At 42.7% G+C, this 20,994-nt stretch overlaps 4 protein-coding genes and 1 long non-coding RNA gene across 6 annotated transcripts; 2 read left to right on the top strand and 3 right to left on the bottom strand.

The window, feature by feature from the left end:
- Window positions 1–11: 11 nt before the first annotated feature.
- On the top strand, window positions 12–11,386 carry LOC135331056 (gamma-aminobutyric acid type B receptor subunit 1-like). Its single transcript, XM_064526090.1, has 17 exons — window positions 12–333; window positions 2,569–2,715; window positions 2,767–2,937; window positions 3,035–3,208; window positions 6,722–6,946; window positions 7,067–7,185; window positions 7,254–7,359; window positions 7,425–7,524; window positions 7,650–7,757; window positions 8,014–8,158; window positions 8,230–8,356; window positions 8,419–8,538; window positions 8,592–8,729; window positions 9,996–10,319; window positions 10,447–10,614; window positions 10,759–10,981; window positions 11,171–11,386. Exons 1-17 carry the CDS (start codon window positions 118–120, stop codon window positions 11,206–11,208), a joined length of 2,649 nt encoding a protein of 882 aa, XP_064382160.1. The 5' UTR covers window positions 12–117; the 3' UTR covers window positions 11,209–11,386.
- On the bottom strand, window positions 4,732–5,539 carry LOC135331076 (uncharacterized). Its single transcript, XR_010392926.1, has 2 exons — window positions 5,039–5,539; window positions 4,732–4,921 (listed from the first exon to the last, which is right to left on the bottom strand). It is a non-coding gene; the product is annotated as an uncharacterized LOC135331076 (long non-coding RNA).
- On the bottom strand, window positions 11,335–12,668 carry LOC135331067 (sperm microtubule associated protein 2-like). The gene is made up of 4 exons (XM_064526105.1): window positions 12,533–12,668; window positions 12,354–12,415; window positions 12,099–12,280; window positions 11,335–11,927 (listed from the first exon to the last, which is right to left on the bottom strand). Exons 1-4 carry the CDS (start codon window positions 12,610–12,612, stop codon window positions 11,484–11,486), a joined length of 768 nt encoding a protein of 255 aa, XP_064382175.1. The 5' UTR covers window positions 12,613–12,668; the 3' UTR covers window positions 11,335–11,483.
- Window positions 12,669–12,692: 24 nt separating this feature from the next.
- Window positions 12,693–17,264, bottom strand: LOC135331064 (myotubularin-related protein 9-like). The gene is made up of 12 exons (XM_064526099.1): window positions 17,073–17,264; window positions 16,740–16,896; window positions 16,151–16,368; window positions 15,587–15,806; window positions 15,190–15,294; window positions 15,010–15,138; window positions 14,761–14,863; window positions 14,580–14,712; window positions 13,404–13,488; window positions 13,273–13,342; window positions 12,911–13,138; window positions 12,693–12,852 (listed from the first exon to the last, which is right to left on the bottom strand). The coding sequence occupies exons 1-12, from the start codon at window positions 17,250–17,252 to the stop codon at window positions 12,798–12,800; spliced, it is 1,683 nt and encodes a 560-aa protein (XP_064382169.1). The 5' UTR covers window positions 17,253–17,264; the 3' UTR covers window positions 12,693–12,797.
- A 56-nt stretch (window positions 17,265–17,320) lies between these two features.
- LOC135331059 (sushi, von Willebrand factor type A, EGF and pentraxin domain-containing protein 1-like) lies at window positions 17,321–20,969 on the top strand. Of its 2 annotated transcripts, XM_064526094.1 has the most exons (10): window positions 17,321–17,417; window positions 18,275–18,511; window positions 18,575–18,748; window positions 18,812–18,985; window positions 19,040–19,213; window positions 19,263–19,436; window positions 19,486–19,659; window positions 19,719–19,892; window positions 19,998–20,168; window positions 20,629–20,969. In XM_064526094.1, the coding sequence occupies exons 1-10, from the start codon at window positions 17,390–17,392 to the stop codon at window positions 20,814–20,816; spliced, it is 1,668 nt and encodes a 555-aa protein (XP_064382164.1). In that variant the 5' UTR covers window positions 17,321–17,389; the 3' UTR covers window positions 20,817–20,969. The 2 variants fall into 2 exon arrangements, with proteins under 2 accessions (XP_064382164.1, XP_064382163.1); XM_064526093.1 differs by lacking the exon at window positions 17,321–17,417 and having other exon boundaries at window positions 17,609–18,511.
- The last annotated feature ends 25 nt before the right edge of the window (window positions 20,970–20,994 follow it).

Below are 20,994 nucleotides of genomic sequence, written 5' to 3'. Positions count from 1 at the left end.
CAGGATCGGTATAAATTGTGTGCATGCAAAGAAGTCTCAGAAAAATTTTACAATCATACATGCTACAAGTTTTCTGCTTGCTGTTTTGACTAGTTCTAGCGATTATTGACAGCAAGAATGAACGTTGGCGTCTCTCTTCTCCTCCTAGCCGTACTGTGTGGTGCAGCGATGGCCCAGGAGGTCATTAACATTGGGTTCATCTACTCTGGATCTGGCCAGTACATCACAGCAGGAGTGCAGCCTGCAGTGTACCTGGCTGTGGAAATGATCAATAACAGTACAAACATTCTACCAGGCTATCAGCTCAATATTTCATACACAAGAGACTCAGAGGTGAGTTTCTAGCTGTATCCAACGAGTCTGATTTAAAGCGCCTGGACGTTTGTGATTGCTTGTGTTGTTTGTTTTCACATGCACCAGTTAACTCTCTCTATATGTAGTAACTGTTTGTGGACGCTCCATTACTGATATGTATCCTGTCTGAACAAACTGACTGAACTGACTGCATGCTCCCTTCAGTTACTTGTTGACAAACTCATTGTTCTATTTCCTAATGAACCTTGTGCCCCCAGGGGAGGTTGGACACGCGTCATCATTTATACACCTGACTAGCTGTATCTGTTGCCTAGTAATTCAGCGGTGCTGTATGTAGCTTGCAGACAAGAATCTAGTTAACACTCTATGCACTGATAACTTGTCAGAATGGAGAATGGAGTTAGGGAAAATTGAGTATCAGGGAAGCTGTACCAAGGAGCCAGAAAGCCTAAAATAGTATGCTCTCAGTCTCTGACACACTAACAAAACAAGCTATGAAATATTGAAATCATTGTGAGCAAAGTTTTGTTGCACATGTCCACCTCATCTGTTGTGCTTCAAATGCAGGCCGCTAAATATAGCAGCTGGTTAACAAATTACTTGTCATTTACACATCTTTATGCTCAGTGTATAAATTATTAGCAGCAGGAGCTATACTTTTGTTTGGCTTGTTCTCAGCCTGCAGTTGTCAAGTGATGAGCTTACTGAGCTGGTATGCATGTGTTGGTTTTCTAAGGGGGTGGCTATTTTGTAATGGTGGGTGGTAGTCTGCGTGTTGGCATGCAAGTGTGGGTTAAGGTACTGTGAGATTAGGGGAAGTGTGGCATCAGATTAGTGACCAGCTCTCATGTTTAGAAGGCGGCTCACTAAAGGTCAGTGTTCTCAGACAAAAAGCATTGTTATAGATTAGTTTCTTACCCATTGTTAAATTGTGTGTATCTGAGACAGTTAACATAAGTAAGGTGTTGCAGTGTTTACAAGAGGACTGATAAAAGTGGTGTGATTGTGGTTCCACTTTGTGTTAGTGGGTGCATTGTCTTTTTGACCATTAACGGGAATACTTTACTACGATGGCGGGATAACTTTACTACGATGGCGTCTGTTGAGGGAATTATGTTTCTTAAAGCTTTCTATTCCTATGACACCCTAAACAATACTAACTATACACCCTAGCCCTATATACAGTTGTCAGATCCAAGTGGTGATAGCCAACCTGTTTTGTGAAATTATGTTGGTTTTGAGCTTGTTACATCACTGTATACGTAGCTATACTTTTAATTAAGATTGTCTGCTTATAAATTAAGTGATTTCCGTGAAGTTATCAGCTTGTTTTACATGACCAACTTGCGTGGAACTTTCAAGTGGTCATCCAACCACAGTCGTTGATGTAAGTGGTCTCAGCTATTTTAGTGGGCTCAGTGGTTTTTCGTTTGGGGCTTGCTTCCTAGCTGTGAAACACTCCCTCTATTTCCTCCATTAATGATTGTAGGGAGTTGGGATTCTTTCTAGTAATATAATATGAAAAAAATAAGTACCCTTAAAACTTGATGTGTGTCAACAAAGGTCCTGTTACTCAGACTACATCTGTTATTGGGTCTGACAGTTCTGCCCACATAAGTGAATGGTTCAGCTGTCCTGCTCAGCTAATTGTCAATTCTCACTGTTTATGGTGGGAAGCCAGTTGCTTCACACACCGATAAGCCACGTCCTTTGTGAGGATTGCCAGATCAGCTGTTGACTGTGTGATGCTGCGCAGCCATGCAGATGTGACCCAGGATGATCACCCACAACATAGGGGCTTTGAAATTCAGATCATGGGACTGTGGTTCTAATTGTGAAATTACTCTACTTTTATGCAATATCCATGCATGCAGTTAGTGGTAGTTTGTCTGTTACTATAGTAAGGGGATTATATGCAGGGATTGCATGCATGCAGGGCTGTCTGGTTAGTATGGACGGACATCCCTCTGCATCAGCAATTTTTAGCGTCTTGCAATGTGTAGCGAAGGTATCTGTCACTTGAAGTACCTGTCACTTGATATTCTTGTATTACTTGTACGTGGTCTGCAACAAATTTACTGCAGATCACTTGGAAATTTACATGAATATCACGTTGAATATCACGTGACAGGTGCTTCACTGTCATTTAAAGCACTGTATGTATAGCACACACACACACACACACACACACACACACACACACACACGCACGCACGCACGCACACACACACACACACGCACACACACACACAGTGTGACCCTGCCCAGTCACAAGAAGCTTTCTTCCCCCCTCAACTTTCTGACCAGTCAGGACCAGACAACATCGCCATCGTCGGGTGTGGCTGCTCCCTTGCCACTGAACCGATAGCTGAAGTATCTCAATATTGGAACATGATACACGTGAGTAAATTATTTTGATTGATCACATGACGTCATGCACACCACCTACAGATGTCGTATGCGTCGTCCTCCGACATACTTAGTAATGGAGATCGTTTCCCGAACTTTTGGAGAACGTATCCAACTGAGTCTAACCTGGCCAACTCAGTACTGGCCCTCATGAAGCAGTACAACTGGAAACAGTTGAAAATCATTTCACAGAACGAACCCATTTTCACCTCAGTAAGTTCAATCATAACAGACTGTAGTACGTACATAACTGGACAGTTTAGTTTACTATAATATACCTCCCCCTCCCCCCACACACACACACACACAGAGCACGGAGACCCTGTATAGAACCCTCAACGGGTTTGGGGTGACGGTGGTGAGGGACGGGGGGTCTTTGATCAGTTCCAACTCTGAGAGCTCATTGAACGACCTCTTCACCCCTGAGGTCCGGGTCTACATGCTCAACATGTACCCAAGACATGCCAGGAGAGTCCTCTGTGAAGTAAGTGGGGTCTCTTACAGTTAAACTGCATGGCTTCAAAGCACTCCATTCTCATTCCTGATAAGCCTCATTAATTGCTCTGTCACAATAAATATTTACAATGGAAACAATAACCCCTAGCTGAGGGCCTGTTTTTTATTTTATAGTGGAAAAACTTTTGTAGTGGAACCCCCCCCTCCTAGCTGTTTTGGTCAGCATTACCTACATTGTACATAATTAACCCGAGGCGCGTGGGCGGCCACGGGTTATAGTAGTCGTTACCCGAGGCGCGTGGGCGGCCACGGGTATAGTAGTCTGTTGGTTTGTTTGTTTGTTTGTTTGTTTGTCTGTTTGTCACGAGTATATCTACTCACCTGGATGCCATAGCGCTGCGTTTGCAGCATAGGTAGCCTTCACAGAACAATATCTTGATTTAAATAGTGGCAGATTTTGATGTTAAAGCTTCTTTGTCGAGCAAAAGCTAAGAAGCTTGAATAAGCTTGTGACTAGGTCTGCTTACCTGGATGTTCTAGCACTGCGTTTACAGCATGAGTAGCCTCCACACAACAAGTTAGTACTTTTGATAGTGGCAGCTTTCGGTGTTAAAGCTCCTTTGTCTAATAAAAGCGAGCAAAATGTAGCTTGAACAGAACTTGCACATGCGTTACTTATAACTGAAGTGATCCTGTACCAAGAACGATGGAACAGGGTCACTAAAGTAGAAAACTGTATATACCAGGAACATGGAACACTAAAGTAGAAGCTTGAATTATAGCTCCTGCTGCTGACTAGGATCCTACTCCATGCAGAACCTGGAGCCATACTTCTCTGAGACTCCAGGCTTCTTTACTGTGATCCTAATCCACAGTGCATATATCTCAAATGTTTCAGCATGCCTCCAGTCTGGTTTAGTTTTATTGCTCCTGAGTTGCTGTGCAAGTCATACATGATAACAACATCACTACATGCACTGCATTATATTTCTGGTTTCTTTATAATCATGTCACCAGCCGAGGGTTTGCACTTTAGTGCTCTAGTTTGGTTTGTTTGTTTGTTTGTTTGTGACAGGTGAATCTACTCACCTGGATGCCACAGCACTGCGTTTACAGCATGGATAGCCTTCATACAACAAGTTATTAGTTTTAATAGTGGCAGAATTTCATGTTAAACCTTCCAGGGGCGTACACAGGGTGGTGCTTAGGGTGCTCCAGCACCCCCATCCAGGCTCTGGTGCTCCAGCACCCTATCCAGAGACTCAGAGAAGCTCAAGTAGATAGTTCAACCATCACTGGCTGGCTAGAAGGAAGCTACACTTACTGCAGCTATCTACAGCTTAATAGTGATAGTTACAATAACTTTATACCAGTTAGATCTAGCTAGCTAGCCTAAAAAACTTACTTTTCTTCAATCGTTACTGGGATATCTAATATAAAGAGTGGGGAGGGGCTCAATAATAAGGCTAGGCAGCAGGAAGTGGTTTGCTGTATCAAACACTTGAGCTTGCTTCACAACATGCACCACAACAAGGTTCTTGGATCCAGGTACATGAGGTACATGAATGTATAGTATAATTATATAATTAAGCCTACATGTATGTACAATAAATTATAATAATAATCAATGTTTGCATGTAAACTACAAAGTCTCTTTTCCTCAACATCAAGGTACGTACTGGTGGTCATACTTTGTACGCTGCCTGTCACCTCCTGGTAAGCTGATCAATCTTTTAGTGGCCTGAAAAGAAAAGAATTAAGATTGTCGCCAGATCAAGCAAAGGAACAAACGTTTATCATCACTTAACTTCTACATTTACACAGAGACTAGACATGATTGCATTGACATTTGACATACCTTAAGAAGAGTTGGCTAGAGTTTGCCATCCCAGGCGAATTGAGCTTCTGGTCGTAAACATTCTTGACTTGCTGATGGCACTGTAAAATACTGTCATACTGTGGCTGTGCACCATCTAGAAAACAGTGGGCGTTGCCGACAAAAGGGGAGTGACCCCGGAAGTGGGAGTGGTCTAAATTTTGCGCCGCGCAATGAGCACCCCCATTCACTGAATCCTAGGATCGCCCCTGCCTTCGTTGTCAAATAAAAACGAGCAAAAGCTAAGAAGCTTGTGACTGGGTCTGCTTACCTGGATGCTCTAGCACTGCGTTTACAGCGGTAGCCTCCACACAACAAGTCAGTACTTCTAATAGTGGCAGCTTCCGGTGTAAAGCTTCATTGTCTAATAAAAGCGAGCAAAATGTAGCTTGAACAGAACTTGCACATGCGTTACTTATAACTGAAGTGATCCTGTACCAGGTCCAGAAACAATGGAACAGGGTCACTAAAGTAGAAAGCTGTATATACCGAACAGGGTCACTAAAGTAGAAAGCTTGCTTTAGCTGCATGCAGCCATACTTCTCTGAGACTCCAGGCTTCTTTGCTGTGATCCTAATCCACAGTGCATACAGTAGCCCTCATATAAAAGTTCCCGTTGCGTTTCAGTTGCACGTAACGTTCCCGTTTTTACGGAGTCAGAAAACGCTAACTAAACGGTAGCGTATTATTCATAAACGCACCGTAATTACCTACACCGTTCTAGGAGAAAAAACGGGTGGAATTTGCTGAGTTAGCAATAATAATTTTTATTTATTCTGTATGTACTAAGCAAGCTACAAATGTACTAACTTCTCTAGTGTAATCCAGGGGCATACAAATAGCACTGGGAATACTGCAGAACTTACATGCAAGGCTGGAAGAAGATGAGAAAGTTGGTAGTAGCAAGTCAACCGGATCTCTCAGTCTGGAATCTTAGATACAGCTACATTATATTATGATCTGATTGTACTATTACTTTTGTTAAACACTTCATTATAAATTATACACTATCGTATACAATGTCCTGTATCATTAAAACATCATGTCAAATGAAGAATAACAAATTCATGTACAGTGCTATAAATATAAATATAAATGTTCAAACTAAATGTCAGTAATTATTCTAACTAGATCTAGCTCGCCTTGACCTTGCTTCTTAGGGATTCTGTACTTGCTCCATAGCTGTTTGTGAAGGATGAGGATTCTTTGTTTAGTAGAACAGTTCACCAGCTTGATTTCTTGGAACACTAGCTACGGAGCAAATCATGCAGCTACACGTGCGAACGTTATTTCAGAATTAAAACGGTTATTTCCGTACCGTATTAAATTTTAATGAGCTGGCTTCCGTTTTCATTCCGTTTCTACGCGAACCGTTGTACGCAAATTGAACGGTACGGAACGGGAACTTTTATATGAGGGCTACTGTATATCTACTACCTGTTCTCAAATGTTTTAGCATGCCTCCCGTCTTTATTGCTCCTGAGTTGCTGTGCAAGTCATGCATGATGATGATAACAACAGCACTGCATTATATCAGTCTTCTGGTTTCTGGTTTCTTTATAATCATGTCACCAGCCGAGGGTTTGCACTTTAGTGCTCTAGTTTATCTTGTGATTGTCTCCTGTGTGCGTAACACTGGGCCTTACGGTTGTGTGTTTGCTACAGGCTGCCAGGGCTAAAAAGAGAATGGCCAGTGAGGAGCTCAGATATGAAAAGTATGTGTGGATCACTCTGGGTTGGTATGGTAATGAATGGTGGAGAGTGGAGAGATTGATGAACGACACACTCAACTGTACTAACCAAGATGTGGAGCAGTTCCTACCCAACACACTAGCTGTCATACAGGCTAACACGGCCATCAATGAATCTTCACCTACTAACGTAGGACTGGTATGTTTTTAAATATATACTTATCGGCTTGAAACTAAAATTGATTTGTAAAAGAAATACTATAATTATAGCTCCCAGTCCTGTTTCTCTGACCACACCTCATATATCTCTTCACTTTAGACTGCTGAAGAGTTCCAGAGTGAGTACAACCGTCTGTTGATAGAGGAGGGGCTGGTCTACGAACACTCTGCCTTCCACGCCTATGATGCCATCTGGACCTTAGCCTTTGCTATGAACAGGTATGGAAGACTGCAATTAGTTAACCCCTGCAGTGGATATAATGCTCCTTTCTGTACTAACTCTCCAGTTTCATTCAAGATGGTGGCAATCTGGCTAGCTATAGCCGACTCAATTCTAGCATTTACGATAGTCTCAATTCCTATCGTGCCAACACTGACTTTATTGGAGTTTCGGTAAGTGTCCTGGTATCTTGTGATTGGCCACCATGAATTATGATTGTTCCCTCCCCCTCCCCCAGGGTCAAGTGCTACTGAACGAGAATGGGACAAGAGTCGCTAACAATCCCAAGATCCTCAAGTACAGGGACAGCGATGTCACCAACAACTGCGGGAAGAGTGGTAAGCCAATTGTATTGGAGTTACCGAGTAGGTGCTACATTCAGCCATTCTCTTTGTCATACATGTTTGCTAAGAGAAATCACCATGAACATTAATGACAAACTAACCCCACCCCTCCTTTACAGGTCCAATGTCAATTGAGAGAGAACGGATCGGATATGTTAACGTCTTGAATTTGAGCGATCCAATTTATAAGTATTTTATGTGTGAGGATGACGACACCACTTGGCCAGGTGACCACCATAATAGGTTATCTCTGTAAACACTCATTATGCCTCATTACCGAATTAGACACAGCTGATAAGATAGTTTGTAGGAGTGACCTCACTCGGTATTGTCCCTCTGTAGAGTTGTTTAGCTAACGGCCTTCACTGACGTCTAGAGGGGCCTATATAAATTACTAATCTTGCATGTTTTGTATCTTGTAAAGGAGCTATGCTTGTGATTGTTTTTTACTCATTATGTGACCTCTTCCCCATGCCTCCATAGATGGTGTTCCCGTGGACGGCTTACCCAGGAATAGAACAGTGACCATCCTCCAACCTTTAGTGATCGTCTACTACACCCTCACCGGAATTGGACTCATCTTTGCCCTTGTCTGTCTTCTCTTTAACATCATATTCAGAAACAGAAAGTAATAATTTTGTTGTCAGTTGATGTTACGTGTTGATGTTATGTATAACATTATAAATCTTGCTCCTGCAGGATTGTGAAGCTTATTAGTCCCAACCTCAACTATGTCATTGTGTTTGGCTGCTGTTGTAACTATTTAGCCGTCTTCTTCTTTGTATTCCCCTCATTGGATCACGATCTAGTCCAATTTGCCTGCCATGTGAGTGACTACATTTGAAAGTTACCAAGATTTAATGTTTCGTGCCTGCATGGTGTTTTCAGATAAGGCTGTGGCTGCAAGCAATCGGTTACTTCTCTTCATTTGGAGTCATCTTATTTAAGATGCTCAGAGTCTATATCATATTTAAGACTAACACTGTGTCAAAAAAGAAGCGATCCAAGGTTTGTAAAACATTTATTGTCTTTTGTGGAGTATATACTGTTTGCATCTACAGATCCCCAAGGACTGGCAACTATTCCTCGGGGTGTGTGCTATGCTGTTGATAATTTGTTTAATCCTGGCTGTGGTTGTTGTGGCTGGGAAGTACGAGGCGGTCGATGTAGAGGACAAGGAGCTACCACCGGGGAGAGATGTAAGTCAGCACTGCATGCTTACATGTCAATCTTTGTTGTTGTTATGTGTTTATAGTGTGACTGTCGATATGCCTCAGTGTGCATGCGCAAGCGAGGTATATGGTAGTGTGGTGTGTGTGTGCATGTGCGTGCGTGTAGACTGCTACAGCTGCTCAAGGATCAATAAAGTGCAAGTAAGAGCTTTTATAGGCTTCTAGTCAAGTTTTCTTGGATTTTAATTTGTGGATTTGCAAAGTTCGTTCTCGAGTTATCCCTAGTTTTGCTTACTTGAATGCCATTGCAGCCTTTTCAGAAGAGTGCGTAGAAAAACTTGTCCATGGAGTGTTGCTACTCGTTAGCTCTGCACTAGAACGCTAGCTATTGGTAGCTGCAAGAGTGAGAAGAGAGCTGCAAGGCCAGCTCTGCTGATGCAACCATTCATTTTAGACTTGGACTTTTGGCATAAATTGTTTTTAACAACAATCATGGTTGATCATTACCCACTCTTTGAGTTTCTCTGCGATTCCATGTAGCAAAATTTATGCCAAAATTTTCATCATGATAATGAAAGCACCTGCGGTGCTGATGCCTCGGTGGAGGTGCCAAAGCTACATAACATAAAGCTACTATACACACATTATAATATCATGATGAACATTTTAATTTTGCTGCATGCAGGCAGAATCCAGAATCAAAGGGAAACTCAAAGAGTGGGTAATGATCGACGACGATTGTTGTTAAAAACTACCGATGCCAAAAGTTCAAGTCTAAAATTAATTGCTGCATCAGCAGAGCCTTGTTGCTCTCTTCTCACTCTTGCAGCTACCAATAGCTAGCGTTCTAGTGCAGAGCTAACTACTAAGTAGAGTAGCAACACTCAGTGAACAAGTTTTCCTACGCACTCTTCTGAAAAGGCTGCAATGGCATTCCAAGTAAGCAAAACTAGGCATAACTCGAGAACAAAGCATTGTTTTGCAAAGAATTAAAATCCAAGAAAACATGACTAGAAGCCTATAGAAACTCTTACTTGCACTTCATTGATCCTTGAGCAGCTGTAGCAGTCTACACAGATACACAAACACACTACCGTATACCTCGCTTGCACATGCGCACCGAGGTATAGTGAGCTATGATAGCTAGCAGCTTTAGCTTTGACACCTCCACTGAGGCATCAGCACCTGCGGTGCTTACACTAGGGAAGCTTTGATGAGTGACATGTACATTTTGGATGGCTACTTATTTGCGACATGTCGTAGCAATTATTTCACTCTATTGTGCATGCACAGGAAAATGGAACCCTGTTGAGTTATCACAACCTAGTGTGCAGCGGACCACGGGACATCATCTGGATTGCCGTCGTATATGGCTATATCCTCATCACTCATCTCGTGGCTGTGGTTTTGGCATTCCTTACTAGAAAGATCAATATCAAGGCTCTCAATGATTACAAATACATCTCCGCCATTACGTACATATCGTTCATCCTTCTCCTCATAATGTTAGTGAGTGCGCTTACCCTGGACGAGTTTCTGAACGCCGATGCTGCAGTCTTTAGTGGCGTATTTTTCATATTCTCCACTGTGGTGCTCACTCTGACCTTCATTCCAAAGGTGTGTTATTTATGTAGTTGTAGAAACCTTTCTCTATCTCGTTTCCTCAAGACGAGCACAGCAAGCTAGTACAATTAGAAAGGATACATCCCCACACACACTTTACCCCATGCAACCACAACCACAGATGGTGATCCTGTACAAGGACCCCAAGGGTGAGAAGATCTTCCAGCGGTCAATGAGTCAGGCTGGCACAATTCTCGGCAACCAGCTTCCAGAAGATGACAGCTCTCGCTATTTGGAGCTGGAGCAGCACTGCAAGCAACTTGAGGGACGACTCGCAAAATCTGGCGAGGTCAATACTAGCTCAATAGCTATACTCAGTCCGTTTATTAGCAGTATATATATTATAGATAGTGAACCCTGTAAAATCCTGACAGTGTTGTTGTGATTAAGAGTGTGTGTGTGCTGTACAATACCAATGTATTTTCTACATTAGGTGGTGCCCACCTTCCGACCAAGAGCCGAGTCAAGCTTCAAACTCAAGAGCACTAGTTTCTCATCCATGCCACCACCCAGCCCATCTTACAGGTCCGCCAACATGGTTCTGAGCTTGTCCCAACCCTCCACCCCCACCCACACAATCAGTTCCGCCCTCAAGCCGGGAACCAGCGACTACTTCACCGAGGGAGAAGAGAGAAACAGCACTGCTAGCAGTACAGGTAAAATAGTACAGAACTTATGACAACCAAATTTGGAGCCCCTTGTTTTAAATTAGCATTGTGACATTGTGAAGCAAGCTCTGCATGGTAGGCCTATTACACCTAATGGTGTTCATGTAAAAGGTGAAAGCAAACCCTTAAAACTCAAATTGCTTACAGTATACTACCTTTTATACTCTCTGTTTACAGAGCCTAAGGAATTGGAGGATGGAAAGCTGTCACAGTAAAATCAAGTACAGGTGTTGAACTATCAGACAGTAAAACCGTTTTATGGCAGTGTTTTTTTCATAGCTTGCAATTGTGTGTGTGCTTGCGTGTTCACTTATTATGTGTGTTTTGTAACTTTGTGTACATTCCAAATTTTATGCAGTCTGCATCAATCAATCATAAGTTTTTTGTGAAATATTTACATTACATTTTGAAAAACAAACAACTCTCAACAATCTAAAATCAAAAAAAAGGGGGGGGGAGGTAACTAATACTATTATAATAGAGTCTTGAACTACTTTTTAGTTCGAACTTTTCTTGGAATGGGGGTAGCTAGCTCTTCAATTCGAGGGGTGGCCTTAGCATTAAGAGCTGCCATAGACACATTCCAAGCCCTCGGATCATAATCCTCCAAATCAGCGTTTCGATTCTTGGGTCGAGCTAACTTCAGCATTCTCTCTGAGGCCACATGTGAGAGTGCCTCCTTGCTCACACTCCATTGGACGTCCTTGGGCGGCTTGTACTGTGAATGAGATTGTTTAGGTGTGGCCAGGTTGATCACATAAGCTGAAGCCGAGGCTGTCTTAGTCGCTGAATTGACATCTGTTTCCCATTCTCCCCAATCCCAATCGCTGTTGTGTTTGATTGGTAGAGGTGGGTATGTCTTGTGACGGGCCAGAAACTGGATACGCTCACTGGGTCGAACTCGCAGGGTAGAAGTAGGGATCATTGTCATTACCTGTACATAAGAGAGAGTGTGAAAATGGTATTGCTATGGAAACGTATTTTATTAACAGTTCCGGCCAGAAATAATGTGCAAACAGTTGCTAATTGCTAGAAATGGCCGTTAGAGTATCCTGTAAAATCATAATATTATTATAGACTAAAAATTAATGATGTTTGTCCTTACCCGACGACACTGTCTATAGTCAGGATGCAGTCTCTTTGATTGTGCCAGATCCGAGATTCTTTGTGAGGGTGTGGCACTCATGGCCCTCCGTGAGACCCTCCAAATGGGAGAGGGACGGTCCCCCTGGTACTCTGGATGGAGCCTCTTAGAGTAGACTAGTTGTTCTTGACGTTGGGTCAGTGCTGTGTACACGTGTAGTAAATATAAGGGGGAACGTTATAACATTGCTATTATGACGTAAGATTATCAGCTTACCGAATCCTGTTGACTTGGAGTAGTCTTTCTCTGGTATTCCGTTCTCCCAGTAAACAGACCTCCTGCAAGTACGTACGTACACACAGATTTGTGTCACTTATTTAATAATCAGTACATCACTTCAATATGAAGCCACATGCTATGCACACTGATCAATGCAGCGCTGTGAGGTTGCCCACCTGTTTTCCAGGTAACCAGCTGACAAGCTTTTGGCTGTAGCCAGCTCTTGAATGCGAAATGTCGATGTTTCAGTAGCCATCTTTTCGACTGTTGTGTCTTCCAACACCCACTCTCTTAGTTTCCATGGAGAGAAGAGGGCGGAGCTGTACTTACCCGCGGTTTAAAATTGAAGCACAAAATTCTATTTTTGTTGCAAAGTGCACAGCTAGTTAAAAATTGCATCAACAAACAAACAAACACATGCAGAATAGCTATAGAAGTACATCAGCTCCAGTTTGACGCAAACTTTCTGCCTTTTATTTGCAAATCCATCAGCTCCCTACAGAGGGACAATACCAAAAATTAATTATAAACTCTATTGCAAACAAAAGGCTCACTTTCTAACTGTGCTCAGTTTTTCTCTAAGTGCAGTATTGGTGTCCTTGAGCTCCTTGAGAGCGTTGAGTGTGGGTGGTGTTAACTGAGCTTCTATACTGGTGTTAAGGTACAATCTCCTCCATAGGGTCACAGTGAGAGGGGAGACGGATAGAAGCAATACGGAAGGGTTGAGGTCATAAAGGGGGTTCAGGAGGGGAGAGTATACGTGGGGCTGGGATAGGTATCGCCTGCAAGGGTAGGTGCATGTAGTGAACAATGTTTAGAGAGTAAATATAATACTGTAGTTAAGAAGTATACGTCCAAGTGTGTGGATAGGTGATACAATGGTGACACTGTCATGTGATGTAGGAAAGATACTGACCATAGTGACTGTGTTTTGTCGTCCAGTTTATTCTTCCTTCTCTCCATTGGTGAGTCATACAGGAAAGTGCCTACACACCACAATATAACATAACAATAGAGTGACCTACATGTATCGTGTAAACAATGTACCATAGACTGAGGAGTAAGAGTGAACAAAGAGATTGTGGAGAAGTCCCTCGTTAAATTCAAACGACAGGGGAAACTGTTGCATCACCTACAGCAATGGAGGGAGGATAATTGTGGAGCCTCAGTCAATGCATAGATAGAGTAGAGAGGGATTGAAAACGGAAGTGATTCACGTGATGTTTTACAATGAAGTCTATGTAGTGGCTCTGGGGCCATCCTTGTATCTCTTTATAACTCCAGCAAAACCCCAGGAAACTTATTGCATACATCTCAGAGCTACCCTCATTACTGAATCACATGCCCCCTGATGGTAGGTATCAATTGGAAACGAAGAAAATATAATCTCGATATAACTAAGGTTGTGTAACTAAATAGTGTTCTGTGTCCCAAATGGCCTCAAGTATGAGGTGAAAGTTGATCTTTAGCAGCAGAACTGCTCGTGGACTTTTTACAGACAGTAAACAATTCTCATGTTTAGCCATTGTGTTAAAAGTAAGCCTCGATTAAAACCGCGGAGATACACGGATGGTACATGTATTTTGAGAGTAAATCCGTTTCCAATCCCTCTCTACTCAATCTATGCATGGTCAATGGAATTTAAGCATAGAAATAAACATAACACCCATGACACAAGATACAAGACAGTACAAGCTCTCATGCAACCAAACACTGTACAGTAATACACAGTCATAATACACTCAGTCAGACTCAGCTGATAACCTCCCAGTAATACACAGTCATACTATTCAACAATACACTCACAGACGCAGCTGATAACCTCCCAGTAATACACAGTAATACACAGTCATACTATTCAACAATACACTCAGTCAGACTCAGCTGATAACCTCCCAGTAATACACAGTCACACTATTCAACAATACACTCACAGACTCAGCTGATAACCTCCCAGTAATACACAGTAATACACAGTCATACTATTCAACAATACACTCAGTCAGACTCAGCTGATAACCTCCCAGTAATACACAGTCACACTATTCAACAATACACTCACAGACTCAGCTGATAACCTCCCAGTAATACACAGTCATACTATTCAACAATACACTCAGTCAGACTCAACTGATAACCTCCAAGTAATACACAGTCATACTATTCAACAATACACTCAGTCAGACTCAACTGATAACCTAGAAAGATACCCCCTACATGTACCTGCCAAACTGAGTCAAGGAATTGAAGGAAGATTGGAGCCTTCTCCTTCTCAGGGGCGGACTTGACATGGTTGTGACGCAGGCTAAACGGATGACCACTATCCAGCCATTCTCGCTTGACAAGTTCTATAAACCTGTTTGACCAGTCTGAGGAGTCATTATAGCTAGACACGGCTACTTACCCGTGGACCGTCCTGCAGTGAGGGTCGAGGAGGATTTGAGCCAATGAGGTCACCTGAAGACTAGCGTCCCTACTACCAGCACCATGTACAACCACACTGCTACCTGTGGGGAGGGGTAACGTTTGGTATCTATACTGTGCGCTTGGAGGGGGTTGTGGTATACGATATGGTACGTTCTACATGTACTGTGGGAGGGGAGGTTGAGTCTAAGAATTCTATTTTTAGCAGAGACAACAGTTTAAGGCTCACCATCATTGTGTATGGCCAGGGAGACGGCCTTGGCAGCACTCATCAATTTGGAGACATGTTCTAGCCATCCCGATGATTCCAGTCGACCGAACCAGCTTGAGCTGTGAGACAAGCTAGGATCACCACATGCTGTGTGTGGAGGTATGTCAGAGAGGGGGAATAAGAGGGCTAACCACTCACCATCCAGTAGTTTGGTCAGCGATGCCTGTAATAGGAGGGGACTGTCTAGTTTAGCGTATTCCACTCTCCACTGGGGGTAGTGGGAGGGGATCTCAGTCCCTCCTCCTGAACAGCAGATAACAATTAATTGACTTAAAACGTGAAAATAAGTTATCCCTGGAGTTCAGTAACCATACACTTTCGATAGGTCTCAAGAATAAAATGAGTTGTATTCGTTCCACTTGGTATTAAAAATAGGCATTTACACACAGGTATACAGGGTTTTGCAGAATCTTTTGCAATAGGGTTGAGGGTCGAGTGTTCCTTACATGGAATGCTTTGCACCATACATACATGTAAGGAACGCTCAACCCTCAACCCTATCGTTGAGGTTGCAAAGATTCTGAAAACCCTTTACCTTTACTCATGTGCTGTTGTGCGATGGACTGGGAGCGTATGTCCATGACCTTCCCTTTGCTGAGTCCAGGGAGACAAGCGTTGAGAATGCTCACATCTTCACGACACCTCTTACTGGTCGGCCCCACCAGTGGCTGCCCACATTTGATCAACACTGCCCCACTCTTCTTGTGATGGAAGCACACCATCGGGAACCTCCCTTGGTGACGGTAGCTAGCACTCTGGAGGGGGGTAGTGATCATTATACACTGATTGAAATTTGAACAATCCTCTGGTTAACAACGAGAGCTTAGCTTACAGAAGGCATCGAAAGTGGGATTTCCCAACTTAAGTTTATGACTAACAGAAGTCAACAAACAGAAACACCACACATAGTCATATGCACTGTCTATTAAGGGAGCCAGCATTCTGGAGGGGGGGAGGTAGTGATCAGTACGTACTAAATTTCCCAAAAGTTGTCCCTGGCAATAATAATTAAAAGTTTAGCCTACAGAATGAATCGGGTGCCTTCCTAATTCAAGTTGTGTAGTCCTAACAAAATATAACAACCACACCTAGATATCACCTTTTTTATTTCATCATCAGTTATTGAGAGAGGCACAATGATATCCTGGGGGTAGGAAGCACACACTTTGAAGCCACTATTGATGTAGCTGACTCTGTAACGCTCCTGTGAGCAGCCCCATGCCGCTAATAGGGCCTCCGCTGTTGAGAATGGCCACAACATTGGGGGGAGGGTCACACGGGGGAAGTGGGTAAAGGCATGGAGATGGTGAATACGAACTGTGTGTGTGTGTGATAGCATTGGATAAGTACAGTGTATAGTGTATGGACAACAAAGTCAGGTCAACTTACACTACATACAGTTCTTAGAACTGCAGCTACATTGTATATACATGTAATAACTTAAGGCAACACCAAAAATAAAGTACGTTCTATAAGACTATGTACACAAAACAATTATACGGTGCTAATAGTAGTTACGCTTTGGTACGCATGCGCAAGCGAGGTATACGGTAGTGTGTTTGTGTTTTGAGTGGCACCTTCACCGAGGCATCAGCACCCGCGGTGATTTTATTCTGTTAGTACTTCAACAGTGTACATGTAAGAGAGGCTATAATGAGACAAACTTGAGAGGTGCCACCACCACTCACCTGGTTTAGAGAGAGCCTCCAGGGCATCCATCATGTCCACACAATCCTCTGGGGTCTGGAATTCAAACTGTAGCCTCCGGAAGTCCTTCAAACACACTACAGCAGTCAGTGCAGGAGCCTTAACACGCTCAACGTGGTCTATAGCCACATGCAGAATCTGAAAGAGGTGGATTAAAAATGTGCATTACGTATACGTATCACAACAGATGAACCAAAACTATGCTATCACCCCACTTGACAAACACAAGTAGCTAGCTAAGTATATGTATAGGTAGCTTGACAGCATAATTATTATTATTAATTTTTAATATGCTAAGTTTAGCATAGGCCTACAATGAGCTCATCTTCCCCAGCTATCTTCCTGGTGGAGTATATAAAAAAGTAGGCAGTGACCACCAGAGTTCCCCCCACGATGATGTCTCCTTCCCTGGCTGCCTGCAGACTCACACCCTCCACCCGAGAACGTCTTACTACTTCCATGAAATCCATGATTGTTTTCCAACTGGAGCGCATCTCAATTAACCACGCCCTTTGAGTATGCATTGCGTGAACTCTGCACCCAAAACTTTTGGCAAAAGGGAGGTAGGTGTGGCTGGACAGGGAGTGGGGAAGAAGAAGCTAGTCGACAGTCACACTACAGTGCATATTGCATGTGCATGCTAGTAGTCTATAGTAGTGGTAAGTAAGTGCACTTAATTGTTTGTGGTCAAGCTATACCCAACAATAAGCCTTGTTTGCAGTTAATATACACCACAAATTGGTCACAAAGAACTATTATTAAAGACAAAGCGTTGATGTTTAATCTTGCTCACAAGCACATGCCCCACAAGTCTAAACACTCTGTAAGCATAATTTATATGGTGAGACCAGTTTGTAATTTTTGCATACACCAACCCATTAAACAAAATTTTCAAAAAAGTGAGAATAGGGCTATTAGATCGAGTCACTATTACTATTATCTACTTATTCTCACTTAATTTTACCAATACTTGAATTTTTTTCAGTACCACTGAAAAGATAATAATAATAATAATTTTCGCGCATCTCACGATGCACTTCTGACGTGTTTAATAATTAAAAACGTCCTTTGATGAAGCTTTAAATAACAGTGGTAAGTGCACTGTGTTTATGGTTAAGCTATACCCAACAATTATATGTTTGCAGCTAATATAGATCTACAGGTTCTACACCACAATCTAAGGCCACAACAATAGGAGTTCTGTTTCTGGTCAGGTTACTTCCCTGCTGGATTTAAGAGTGCAAAGTTTTAAGTTAGGGTTACAAACACAGTGCACTTACAACACCACACCCTAAACACATGCCCACAAGTCTAAACACTTTGTAAGCATAATTTGGTGACACTCAGTTTGCAATATGTGAGAACCCATTCAGTTTGACCGTATACACAACACCACTAGCTCAGCTCAGACAACACCCTGTTCAAGTTTTATAAAAGTCTTCTACTCACACACACACAAACACTGACTTGACCATCACTTTTGCAAACATGGCGTCCATTATGATGTTGATTGCAGTTGTGCTGTCCTTTGTGTATCTGAGCTCCGCTACCTACCTTTCTCCATGCGGCCCCCCTGATGCTCCAAGTTACGGAAGTTTCTACCCTCAGAAAAACTTCTACTCAATCGGAACAGTTGTTAGGTTCTCTTGCAGAGATGGCTTTTTGCTGAAAGGATACAGTTTTACCAAATGTATCTACAGCCAGAGCCTAAGAAAGGCAGTGTGGAAGTTTGACACTCCAGTTTGCGGCAAGCGTGAGTTACTAAGCGAATTTACGGGCAATCATTAATAGCCCCAAACTGCTACATTCTATGCAGGTATCACGTGTCCTGATCTTATCGATCCCCGATATGGAGATGTAGACGTGACTGGAAATACACCTGGATCAAAGGCAACCTATACCTGTGGCAGACGTTTCACCCTCGTGGGCAGCTCTACAGCAAAATGCCAGTTCAACGGAAAATGGTCCAGTGTTCCACCTGTTTGTAAACGTGAGTGGTTGTTTCTATTGTGAAAATAACAGAGAAGGATCGTATTCTTGGTTTTTGGTGCAGCAATCTTCTGCCCCAAACTGACTCCTCCTGCATATGGTGCTGTGAATGATGGTAACAATCGTGCCGGAACCAAGGCAGTGTACACCTGTAACGATGGTTTTGAAATAAGTGGGCAGAGCTCTAGGAAATGTCAGCTGGATAGTACATGGAGTGGAAAAGCCCCAACTTGCATATGTATGTTTACACAGCATAAGATTTGTATGTCATGAGAGCAGAATGATTTTGCAGTGATCAAATGCCCTAATCTTGAGGACCCAGAGAATGGATTTGTGGATGATGGAGACAATCTGGCAGGAACCATAGCAAAGTACACCTGTGACTATGGGTTCAAGTTGGTGGGATCCAGCAAGAGACTCTGTCAGAATTACGGCAGCTGGGCTGGGGAGGCACCTATCTGCGAACGTAAGACTACAATCGCTTTACTGCATGTATTATGAAACATATCGTACAGAGATCAAATGCCCTGCATTGAAGGATCCAGAAAACGGATCTGTGAATGATGGAGACAATCTGCCAGGAACGATAGCAAAGTACACCTGTGATTATGGATTCAGGTTGGTGGGATCCAGCAAGAGACTCTGTCAGAATTATGGCAGCTGGGCTGGGGAGGCACCTATCTGCGAACGTAAGACTACAATCGCTTTACTGCATGTGTTATGAAACATATCGTACAGAGATCAAATGCCCTGCATTGAAGGATCTAGAAAATGGATCTGTGGATAATGGAGACAATCTGCCAAGAACCATAGCAAAGTACACCTGTGACTATGGGTTCAGGTTGGTAGGATCAAGCAAGAGACTCTGTCAGAAGTATGGCAGCTGGGCTGGGGAGGCACCTATCTGCGAACGTAAGACTATACAATTGCTTTATGTAATAACTGCATGTGTTATGAAGCATATCGTACAGAGATCGAATGCCCTGCATTGAAGGATCCAGAGAATGGATCTGTGGATGATGGAGACAATCTGCCAGGAACCGTAGCAAAGTACACCTGTGATTATGGATTCAGGTTGGTAGGATTCAGCAAGAGACTCTGTCAGAAGGACGGCAGCTGGGCTGGAGAGGTACCTATCTGCAAAGGTATGACTTCTTTTGCAATCAGATCAACTATAGATAGTCATTCCAATCGGATCAACTGTGATACGTTTTCCTCACATCACATGCTGTTTGTTCACTTTGATTCAGCTATCATCTGTCCTAAGCTGGATGACCCTGAGGATGGTCAGGTGACAGTCACTGGTCTAACTCCGTCCTCCACTGCCGAATATTCTTGTAACAAGGGATTCACGTTGTTTGGAACGGCAAGGACATGCCAGGACAATGGAGAGTGGTCTGGAAAAGCACCTATTTGTAAACGTACGTAGGTTTACATAATAGTTAGGCAAGCACATATAATGGACCTCTGTAGAAGACCTCTGCTGAGGTCTCTAAGTGAAATAAGGGACCTCTCAGTAACCAAATCAAATTGCACCATTTGTGACAAGCATTTTTAAGTGAAGTAAGGGACCACTCAGTAACCAATCAGATTGCATCATTTGTGACAAGCATTTATAGTAAATTCCTCACAAGATACCATATAGCGGTAAAATGAGGCAATTGAAGTACATGTATGATTATGTGGCGATTTTTAATTTGACCATCATTCTACCAATGATTGAACCGTCTGATTCTCATTTGATAGCATTGCCAAAATTAGCCACTTTTGATGGCATGGAGGCACAGCAATATTTACATGCATTTTTGTCAGTTCAGACCTGCCTATATGAACCCTCATGCAGTGTATACAAATAACCTGTACTACAATTTGTGCATGCAGGTGTGGACTGTGGCCGTCCACCCAAACCAAGCTACGGAAGTGTCAAGTTCTGGACCACTACACCTCGTTCCAAAGCATTCTACGGCTGTTTTAATGGCTACCAGCTGAGTGGTTATGCAGTCCGATTTTGCCAGGGTAACGGTTACTGGTCTGGACGTACTCCATCATGTACGAGGAGGTATTATTAGGACTCGCGATCTACTGAACCACATATAAGAACTATAAATGAACTTTAAGAACATAGTATATAATTATAGCTATATAAACTATAGTAAACAATCTTTTGCTGTATAGTAAATGTTCATGAAGCTGATTGTTAATTGAGGCATGTTGTTATTGTGTCATTGCTGTATGTGTACAAATTTT

Source organism: Halichondria panicea, chromosome 2 (genome assembly GCF_963675165.1).
Source record: "Halichondria panicea chromosome 2, odHalPani1.1, whole genome shotgun sequence".
In the NCBI taxonomy this organism is placed as follows: domain Eukaryota; kingdom Metazoa; phylum Porifera; class Demospongiae; order Suberitida; family Halichondriidae; genus Halichondria; species Halichondria panicea.
The sequence above is the reverse complement of the archived record's forward strand: the minus strand, read 5'-3'. Positions and strand labels throughout refer to the sequence as shown.